Source organism: Elephantulus edwardii, unplaced genomic scaffold (assembly GCF_000299155.1).
Source record: "Elephantulus edwardii isolate Elephantulus edwardi_28Jun2011 unplaced genomic scaffold, EleEdw1.0 scaffold00089, whole genome shotgun sequence".
NCBI lineage: Eukaryota > Metazoa > Chordata > Mammalia > Macroscelidea > Macroscelididae > Elephantulus > Elephantulus edwardii.
The window spans coordinates 3,015,302-3,026,460 of NW_006399839.1; the positions used below are offsets into that span (position 1 = coordinate 3,015,302).

The window sequence follows — 11,159 nt, forward strand, 5'->3', positions numbered from 1 at the left end:
AAAAATTGCCTTTTCACACAGAAAAAAAAAACAGACCGTAACACCCCTTAATCCTGTCAGAATCCTGATTCTAAGTAAGGGGAGTTTCCCTAGGGTGTGGCCTGTAATACCTTTTCTCTCACTAGCAATCAAAGGGGACAAATGTGAGCTGATAGCAGAGACATCAGTACCACCAAGAAAGAAGTGCCAGGAGTGGAGTGTGGCCTTTCGCACATGGGCCCCTGTATGAGGAAGCTTCTTGGCACTGGAAAAAGCCAGGACAGTGGAAAAAGGAGAGAGAGAAAGAGAAGGGGAGAATGAGAAAGGGAGAGAGGGAGGAAGGGAGAGGGGAGAGTGAGGGAGGGAGGGAGGGGGAAGAGAAAGAGAGGGGGAGAGTGAGGGAGAAAGGGAGGGAAGACAGAGAGGAAGAGGAAGAGAGAGCGTGCACGGGCTAGAAATGGCATCTTAAATTTGGACTTCTGTCCTTCTAAACTTTAAGAGAATAATTTTCTATCGTTCAAAACCATCCAATCGTGGTCTCGCTGTTACTGTGACAGAGTACTGTGATAGTAGAAACTTCCATAACTCAAAGTTAAAGATTAATAAGCCGTAAGTTAAGATTCTAAAAGTGTTCGATTTACTGGGAGGGACTGGGAACTTTTGACTGGCATCAGAATTACTGGTGCTGAAGTAAAAAAAAAATACTTTGTGAGTACATCTTGGAAGAGAATGGTCTAGCTCAGTGACTAGTTCTTTTGAACATCTCTGTGGTAGACTGATGGGGAAATGGCCCTGATTCTTCTCCTTCCTGCATTCACATCCTTGGTGCTGTGACTTTACAGCTCTTTCCATCAAGACATCCAATCTCTCATTCTTCGATCACCAGACTATGGTGGAAGCAGCACTGTACCAGTTCCAAGCCCAAGCAGCATGGTTCGGCTCATTCTTCTCAGAACCCTGCAACCACCCTGTGGACAAGCCCAAGCTAGCTAACTAGCTGTTCGAGAAAAGATCACACAAAACAGCATTGCGTTTCCCCAGCCAGGCCACCCAAGACCAGCCAGCTCTTAACCGACCCCTCGGATGATAATGCAAGTTCAGCTGAGAACTGAGTCTGGCACAAAACAGCAGAAGCACCCAAGAACTTGTAGACTTTTGGAGAACAACCTATCAAACGATAATGAAGATGTTTTGAAGCCACCAAATTCTGGGGCATCTTCTTATGCTAACTAAGACGATTTTCTTCCAAGAGGCCCACTTACAACAAAAATGCAAAGAAATAGGTAGACTTGTGTTGACTATTTAAAATATGCTATGATGATTTGGAAGCCACACTGTGGACACAAGGGTGCATTTATTCAATACTCATCAGCGGTCAGACAGCGACAGAGAGAAGACATGCAGAGCCAGCAACCCTCCTCTGATTCCTTTGGGAAAAATGGACATAAACATGGAAGCATTTACGTAAGTGAATGACCCTCTATCAGTGGTCCTCTAACAGTCAGTTCTCTCCCCAGGGTAAAACCTAGAGACATTTTTCTTGTTGTGACAAGGTAGGGAAAGGGTAACAGATGCTGGGTGAATGGGGACTAGGAGTGCTGTTAAATATCCTACAAGGCACAGAACCGGCCCCCCACAAGGCAGGATACAGCCCCAGGTGAGGACAGCACTGAGGTCGAGAGACCACCCCATGCCCGCTGGCTACTCACCAGTGTGCTCTTAAGGTGCAGGGTGTCGGTGAGAACCACGTCAGTCTCCCAGTTCCTGACCTTGAGGAAACGCGGGCACTTGGTGGGGCTGCCGTTCTTTGTGGGGGACTGTTTCCCCGAGCTCGGGGGCTGCAGGAGAAAATGCAGATAGAGGATTAGAAAGGGTCTTGAGTGGACTGTGGATTTCTCCCCCAGGACTGGGAGACGCCTTGCTTGTCCTGGAAGCTTCTGGAGTCACTCGCGCTGCCTGCACACAGGCAAGGATGCCACCTTCCCTGGGAGCAAATATGTATGCAAGGTGGCTGGAGCCTGGCCCCTCCGCCCAAGGAGAAGGAAGCTTCCACCATGAGAAGTTCCATTTCTAGGGAGAGGGGTCAGGAGTTCAAAGGTGATCACTCTGAGTCCAGCACAGCTCTGGCATGTAGCAGGTGCTCAATGAATGCTTTCTGGAAGGCTAACAGCTGAAAAGACATCTCCAGCCTTTCTGAATGCTAACAGCTCTTAGCACTGAGGCATCATCACACCTGAAACTAGGCCAAGTTCCTTGGATTTCTGGACATTCTACAGGCCAAACATACTGTTTTTGGCAAGTACAATGGAGACCACAAAAGTTTGGACTGCAAAAATTTTGAGGAATACGCTATTTCCCCCAGTGGCCAGACTTGTGCCTCAGGACCTTTGCACCGACTTCTTCTTCTGTGTTGACACCTCCAGTCCTTACATGTCTTCACCTCTGTAAACACATTGTCCAGCAGATAAAGTAGGTGAAGGACCAACTGGGCCAACAACGGCAGACCCGTGTTAGACCACTCTGTTGAAGATTATGTCTGTTTTGGATGTTTCTCAGTAGCTGTCTGCATGGGACAAAGTGTGTATGTCCTTGCATCAGACAAACATCTGAATTAAGGCAGAGACCACAGGCACAGTTGGACAGACATATGAGAGGTCAAGCAAGGGTGGTGGAATGACAACCAGTGCCGAAGAGTCTTCAGGCCCAGTTGTCGAGTGAAAGGCAATGAGCTTGAAGCGGATGTTCAACCAAAATTTCTTTAGCACCTCCTATGTGCTAGCACTGTCAAATACTGAGAATACAACCATGAACAAGAAAGATAGTGAAAACACAGAAAACTGCTGTGAGAGAGGTGGAGACAAATTACAAGTAAACTAATGCCTGAACTATAAAATCTGAGGCTGTGATAAGAATACAAACAGGAGGAACAGAGAGACAATGGGCAGGGTGATGTGAGGATTGTGATCAACAGTAGAACATCTCTTAACGTCCTTTTCTACTGAAGCCATGCTGTAAGGTCCGGTTTCACCCTTGTCTTTCCAGGGGTCCATCTCTCCTCTTTTCTCTTTCTTTTCACTTTTACTCTTCTGCCTGGCCTCCCTTACACTAGCCATGCCTCTGTCTTATCGCCTTAATAAACCTTGTTCACTTGTCTCGCTAAATTTAAAAAAACAAAACAGTATAAAGTAAAATATATGTGCATGGTTTAATGGAATATCCTTCTGACTTGTAAACTTTCACTCAAATCACAAAAAGTAAAATAAAAAGGTATGGGAAGTCAGATGACTAGATGATGACAGAGTTTGGTGGATGGAGGGTAAAGGCATTAGGTAAGATCCATTTGGGACCTGAAAAGATGGAGTGATAGTAGACATAGATCAATGGTGATTAAGTTTATAAAACACAATGTATATGAATGATTATATGAAACATAAGATGAATGAAAGAACACACAAAACACAATGGATATGAACCTTGTATGAAAACCAACAGAAAAAAGGTGAGAATTACATAAACAAAAGGAGGTGATTATGATAGAGTGGAGGAGAGAGAAGCAAGTGCAAAGGCCCTGGGGCACAATGAGCTTGTTAAATTCAAAGGACCAGCAAGGTGGCCGGTGCTGCTGGTGTGTCTGAATGAGGATGAATGCCAGCAGAGGAAGCAGGGAAGCAGGCAGGACCCAAACAGCATCAGCTGGAAGTTGCTCAGGCTGGCGAGGAAGCCGAGGATATGCTTTTCGTCATTATTCATCTGACAAACACTCATTTAAGCACCTGCTGTATGCCAGAACCAGTGCTAGATGGAAATCACAGAGAATTCTGAAGATAATAAAAGCTAACATTCAATGAGCATTTACTGTATGCCAAGCAATACTCATCTCCATTTTACAGATGAGAAAACTGAGGTGCAGAGAGTTTAACTATTACAGAGCTGGAGTGCAGAGTCGAGTGCTGGCAGTCTGACTCCTGAATCTTTCCTTTTACAAAGAACTTTGAGTGAAAGGTGAATGTCTACAAACTACATTAGTTTTTTTTTCTCAGAAATCATTCATAGGCATTAATTACCATTGATTGACGTAATTAACTTTTTACAGTGTTAATTTAAAGCAAAGCCTTATAGTGTACCTTCCCCCACCTCTCTGTTTTATTCCCCTTTTTCCTTCCTCCTCTCTATCCTATATCCTGCCCCAAACTGTTAATTTGATTATTAATTGTTAAAATGATTATCCAGTCATTTCAGATTTAATTTCTCTCCACCTATTTAAGTACAAGAAATTATCCAACCATTCTTTTCCTACACAAAGACAAATATAGGTGAACATTTCCTTTGCCCTCCTGTCTATCCTGCCTCTTATCCATTAGGGCTAATTAGCTCATCCACTGAATTATTCGTGCAGCACATGCTTACTGAGTATCTACGCGGCAGGTAAGGAAGGAAGGGCTCCTTGGAGGTGAAGATGGTGAAACTTTGTCTCACATATTTTGGGCATGTTGTCTGGAGGGGCCAGTCTTTGGAAAAGGACATCAGGCTGGGAAAGGCAGAGTGTCAGAGGTAAGAGAGGAAGACCTCCAACAAGACGGACTGACGCAGTGACTCTATCAATGGCCTTGAACATGCTGGCAGTCCTGAAGGTGGTGCAGGATGGCACACAGGTTGTTCACAGGGTCACTCTGAGTTGTACTTGACTCAACAACACCTAACAGCAACAACAACATCAACATCTATAGTCACTACTTGTGTTGTTGAGAAAAGCTATGCCTAATAAAGAAGTCATTTGCCTTGCAATATTCTTGCATACAACTGTCCCTATTGCTTCTATCACCAAGTCTGATTTTCTACTGACTCTTGTTTCTATCTCTCATATTCTAATCACCAGCAATTATCAAAGCATCTTGACTGCAAATGCAATCTATTTCAGACTGCAGAGGTTGGTCAAAAATCTTCACTTTTTTCATCTCTGCCAACAGGGGTTGGTGAGTAAATGTGAATGATAGTTTTAATAGCTGGCCTTCCCTGCATCTGTATGGATATTATTCTATCGTCGACAGTGAATTATTTCAGAATAAATCTTGAAATACTCTTTCCGATGATGGATGGAACACTCTGTCATTAGTCATTCCCAGGATAATGGACCATATGATTGTCTGATTCAAACTGGCCAATACTCATCAATTTCGGTTCATTCATGCCTAAGATATCGATCTTCAAGTGGTTCATTTAATTTTTAACTTCCGCTTTTTCTGGAGTCATACTTCATACATTCCATGTTCTGATTATTACTAGGTTCTCACAGTGGTTTCTTCCCCTTTTGAGTCATGCTCCGTGAGCAGATGAAGGTTTTGAATGCCTCACTCGGTCCGTGCCATTACGGCTGACTGACTACTCTGAAGACGTAGCTCTTCTCCATTCATGTTTTGAGTGTGTTTCAGCCTGAGGTACTTCTTAAATTCTGGTGTTATGTTCTGCTTCTTGTGAGGTTGTCACAGGCCAATTTATTCATTAGTAGACTTGTAGGATCTTCTTTCCAGTCTGTCTTAGTCTGGAAGTTCTGCTGAAACATGGCCCCCAGGGGTGACTGTGCTGGTGATTTGAAATACTGGTAGTAGAGCTTCCAGCATCACAAGCCAGAGTACCATGAACTGACAGAGCAGTGGCGGGTTGCTCTTCACTCCCTGGGAATACCTGAGTTTCCCTTCACCTGACAGAGGTTTCAGCCTTCCCAGGCTTCCCAGAGTATCACACAACTTCCTGTACTGCTACGACTACTCCAGCTCCAAGCGTTATCATCATACGGGTACCCCACACAACAGCATCGGCAGAAGGTTCTGGATGAGCTCTTCCCTTCACTCCCCACATCTCCTAACTACTTTCTATGCTGTTGCATTTAAAGCTATTCTACTTATTTTTACATGTGAAGTCAAGTACATGTAGCCCTACTGCCTTTGAAGGGCTTGGCCAGATATTCCAGCAACTTCTCTTGGATTCTGTCCTCATAACCATCTCCTCCCATATAATATTGAGAAAAGGCAAGCCTGCTCGGTCAGGCCTTTGTGATAATGAATTCCTCTGATGGCTCTAGGTCCTGAATCGCAGAGAGGAGAAATCCTTTCTTGCCAATGCTCCCTGCCATACTCCTTGGCATGTACTGAACTGCGTCCCAAAGGCCACCGGCGGCTCCATGGGAGAAGGAGGGGCAACCTCCCATGTGATTAACTGCCTCTGAAAACCCACTAGAGGGCCAGCTCCGACTCGACGGTCCACCACCATCACCACAGTGACCTAACAGGGTCTCTGAGGAACGTGGTTTGAATCAGGGAGCAGCTCCACAGAAGGATGGGCAATCTCTCCATACGTGATTCATCTGAAAATCTCCTGGAGGGTCAGTTATGGGTTGATCCCGACTTGACGGTGAACAACAAGGAGATACTAGGGAGCTCTTCTGGTACAAGCTGTAGGGAGTTGCACTGCTAACCCTAAGACCACACCTCTTTGGGGGTCTGAATTCAGCAGAGGCTCTGAGGGAGAAAGATGGACAATTCTCCTCCTGTGAGAGTTACAGCTTTTGAAACCCGATGGAGGGTCTGCCCTGAGTCAACGAGTAGAATTACATAATGAGGAAGCTATACAGTGATCCCCTTGAGCTGAAAAACACAATTAGAGAAATGACCGATAGATTCAGTGTTGGTACCCACCATTGCCACGTGTGTCGTGACCCACCCCTTTCTCGACTCCACCAGCATCCCTTTCTACTTCTCCCTACACCATTCATCACCGCTCTCCCCTTAACCAGCCCTTGATATGATGCCTTAGGCCTCAAGCCGTCAGGGCTTCAATGATTCTGAACACCTCATGCTGCTGCCAGTCTCGTATGATGCAGCTAGTATGCGGCTTGAATTTAAGAGTCTCTAAGTACAACTATCAGGTATAAGTATCAGGGAAGGCTTCCTATTTCAGACAGTTCTCAGGAGAAGTCCATTGCCTTGAACTTCTACTCTAGGACTGACTTCTTGTGGCTTAGGACCTCTTCTCTTCCATTTGCAGCAAGGTGCTCACGCAAGAGGATAGATTCCCAGGAGAGAGCGACGTGTCCTCTAGATCTGGTGCATTATTTTTGTTCTCTTGGCCATTGGGCCCCAAACTATTTTAACTCACAGCCCCAGCCCATGGATGCCTGAGATTGGTCAGAGCAACGATGTTAGTCTGGAGACTAAGGTGTACATGATCCAAGCCATCGTCTTCACAAATGCGTGCTATATGTCAGAGAGCTGGAATATGACTAGGAATGATAGAAAGAGAATTGATACCTTTGAGATGTGGTGCGGGAGAAGAGTACTGAATATACCATGGACTGCTAGGAGAACAAACAGGTTCGTCCTGGAAAGGGTGAAAGCAAGCTGCTCCTTGGAGGCAAAGATTCTGAGGCTTCATCTGACATACTTTGGACATGTTGCAAGGAAGGACGGGTCCTTGGAGAGAGACATCATGTTTGGGAAGGTGGAGGGACAGTTCAAGAGAGGAAGACCCTTGTTGAAATGGATTGATTCAGTGACTGGGGTAATGAGAGTAGGTGTGTCAGAGACAATAAGGTTGGCACAGGATAGAGGAGGGTTTAGGGCTCTTGTACATAGGGTCGCTAGGAGTCACAGCGATTCGATGGCACATAACAACAAGAGATGAAAGGAAGGGAGCAGTCCACCAAGGGAGGATCACCAGGAATGGAGTGCGTCTGTCTGGACCCAGGTTCCTGCATGAGGAAGCTCCCTGACAACAGGAAGGCCAGGGCACATGGAGACAGCCAAGGAATGGTGCACCTGTAGTAACCTCTGTTACTGTTGTCTCTGTTACAGCAGCACTAGGGTTCTAAGGTGCTTGAAAACCCCGTATTTCACGCTGTCATTGTAGAGACTCTCCTACAGGCTCCCAAGAACCCCAGGACACTCAGGCTGGGTCACAGACAAGGTGCTAGTGTTGGGGTGGGTTCCCCACTCTGGATGGGGGGTGTAGAGTATAGCTTGGCATGAGAGGAGGTGTGGGGTGTGGCTGGTGGGTGGGGAGCCCGCCGACTTCACTGCCAGGCAGTGGAGAGAGCCAGCTAACAGGCCTAATAAGGGAGGCCATCTGTTGAGGCTCCAGATGTGTGCGGGGCGGCCAATAGGGGCAGGGTAATTGGCTGCCTGTGCAGCACTGGGGGCCCTGTGCCCTGGCTTCATTGGATCGCACACTTGAAACCAGACATTAGCAGGCCTCTGGCAGAGATGTTGTACTTAGGGCTTTGATGTTTTAATTAGCCCACAGTAATATTAGATGACTCAGGAGGGGACCAAGGCGGGGATTAATATCTCAGTCAGGAGCCCCGTAGGCAAGGCTGCAGATGACTTTTCTGAGTGGGGACCAGGGTGCTGCCACTGAAAACGCAGGTGAATGGCACTTGTGGGGATGGCACTTGTGGGGTTCTTATGTGCGCTTTGGGCTGTGACCACCTGTGAAGAGGCAGGACGTGGTAGGAGCTAAAGCAGTGGGAATAACGTAAGACAGTGGAAAGGAAGGACAGGGGAGTCAGAATTAATAGATAACAGTAACTAAGATTGGTGCGGGAAAAGGCAATATATAACAAATGGATTATCAGATATGGTGGGAATTGTAATGAACAGAATAAAACAAAATGTGTATGAATGATTACATGGAAAACCCAGGTGCTTTGTAAACTAGAACGCAAATCAATCAAAACAACAAAAACAGATAAAAAGAACATTTCAAGATTTACTCTGAAGTACGATGCTGACTGTGAGGGCAATATTCATATGCATGCAAAGACCTATGCTGGGGACGCTCAATTGTCCAAAAAAGTTTGAAGACAGTGATGTAGTCATGGACTGGAAAAGATCCTTCTCTGTGTCCACTACAAAGAAAGGTGAACTAACTGAACGAAGAAAAAAATCTAATAACAATACCATTAATAGTACAAGCAAAATCTTGCTTGAGAGTATGAAAAAAATGGGTGGAGTAGTTCATTGACAGAGAACTGTCAGAAATTCAAGCACATTCAGAAGAGAATATGGAATGAAGAATATCATTGCAGAATTCTGACAGCTCTTGACTAAAAAATGTTTACCTGTGTTTTATTGGCTATGCAAATACATATAACTGCAGGGATCACAGCAAAGTATGGGTAATGTTGTGAAGAGTAGAAATTACCCAAGATTTAACTTTGCTCATGTGGAACCTATACACAAAGCACAAGTACATCAGTTACGTGAAAAGAACAAGAGGACTCTGCATGGTTTAAAAGCAGGAAAAAGTGTGTGCTTCAGGGTTGTATTGATACGAAGGTCTTGAGTTAACAGAAGTCTAGCTGCTAATCCAGACATGAGAAGTTTAAGTCCACAAACATGCACTTCAGAAGACAGCCCATCTTATTCACTCATTCTCATTGGCACTGAGTCAGAATTGACTCACAGCTGACCCTCCAGTGGGTTTATGGAGGCTGTAAATGACATCAGATGGGATCACCCATCTTTCAACCTTGGAGGTGCTGATGGATTCAAATCACGAGAAAGACACACCTTTTAGATCAATTCTCTATGGACTATGCCACAAAGCTCCCTTCTAGACGTCTATTAGACAATCAAGCATGTGCCAGGGAACTCCGGTGTTCTAGTTGTTAAGAAGCTGCACTACAATCCCAAAGGCACATGAGTTAAATCCACCAGCTGCCCTGCAGGACGATGGACAGTTACTTCCCGTGCAGTTAACTGCCTCTGAAACCCACTGGAGGGTCAGCTCTGAGTCAGATCTGACTCAACGGCATACAACAACAACCAGGTGCCATAGTATGCACATTCATGGCATAATCTGGAAAAGCAGCTCAGAACTGCCCTGAGCCCAGGGTCAGCACACTGTGGTCCTGGGGCCTGATCTGGAGTGCTGCTGTATCCGATATACCCCGTGAGCTAAGAACAGTCGGCACATTTTTAAAGTGTTGGTGAGGAAGAAAAAGAATACATGATATACGAAAGTTACATGAAATTTAAATTTCAGAGTCTATAAATAAAGTTTTATTGGCGCATAGCCACACTCACTTATACGTCGTCTCTGGCTGCTTTTTTGCTTCAACAGTGGAGTGGAGTAGTTATGATGGAGATGAACACTGTATGTTCTTTAGAGCTGAAAATATTTACGGTCTGGCCCTTCAGAGGAAAAGTCTGCGACTCCTGCTCGAAAGGATCGAGGCCTGGTGTCTGCCCAAATGTCATCATGTTGGAAATCTTTCCTCATCCTTCTCTGGTGGCACAGTTCCTAGGGAGATGTGCTGCTCACCCAAAGGCCATGCCTCTGGTGGTTCGAATCCACTAGCAGTTCTGCAGGAGAAAGATATGCAATCTCTTCCTGTGAGATTTACAGTTTTTGAAACACAGTGGACGGTCAGCTAGGAGTTGGTTCTGACTTAACGGCAATGAGTTTGTATTTTTTTTGGGGGGGGAGTTCTTCTTTAAAACAGCACCTCATTCATTATTCTCTGGACTCTTTCTTCATTTACCCCTTTTCCTTCATAGCATCTACCATGGTCTGCAATTATGGTATGACAGTGTGTGTATATGCCCATAGATTTGTACAGACCTATGTCATAGAAAGGGAGCACTAGTGGTTTAGGGGGCAAGGAGTTGTGCTGCCCACTCAAAGGCAAGTAGTTCAAATCCACCAGCTGCTCTATAGGAAAAAGAGATGATGTACAATCTCCTCCTGTGTGCTTTACAGTCTCTGAAAGCCTGCTGGAGTGTCAGCTACGAGTAGGTTCTGTCTGGACAGCAATAAAAGAAATGTCATACAGGACCGGGCAAGTTTTGATCTGTGATTCACAGGGTCTCTATGAGTCACAGTGAGCTCAACACAGGAGGGTTGCCTTGATGAGTTGGACTCAAGTTGATGGCCGTGCGCGTTTCTTAAAAAATATCATACACACACACACACACACACATATGATATATATGTTGTTGTTATGTGCCGTCGAGTTGCTTGCGACTCACAGCGACCCTATGTACAACAGCCCTAAACTCTGCTCTGTCCTGTGCCAATAGCACTGTCTCTGATACACCCATCCTGATTACCCCAGTCACTGAATCAATCCACCTCATAGAGGGCCTTCCTCTCCTGTGCTGTCCCTCCACCCTCCCAAGCATGAT

The 11,159-nt window shown here is 45.5% G+C and overlaps 1 protein-coding gene across 1 annotated transcript in view; it reads right to left on the reverse strand.

Moving 5' to 3' along the window:
* Positions 1-11,159, reverse strand: part of NOS1 (nitric oxide synthase 1 (neuronal)) — a 130,833-nt gene that overhangs the window by 65,851 nt on the left and 53,823 nt on the right. The window contains exon 4 of the mRNA XM_006890404.1: positions 1,689-1,817. Coding sequence (XP_006890466.1) covers positions 1,689-1,817 — 129 coding nt within the window. The remainder of the gene's footprint in view (positions 1-1,688; positions 1,818-11,159) is intronic.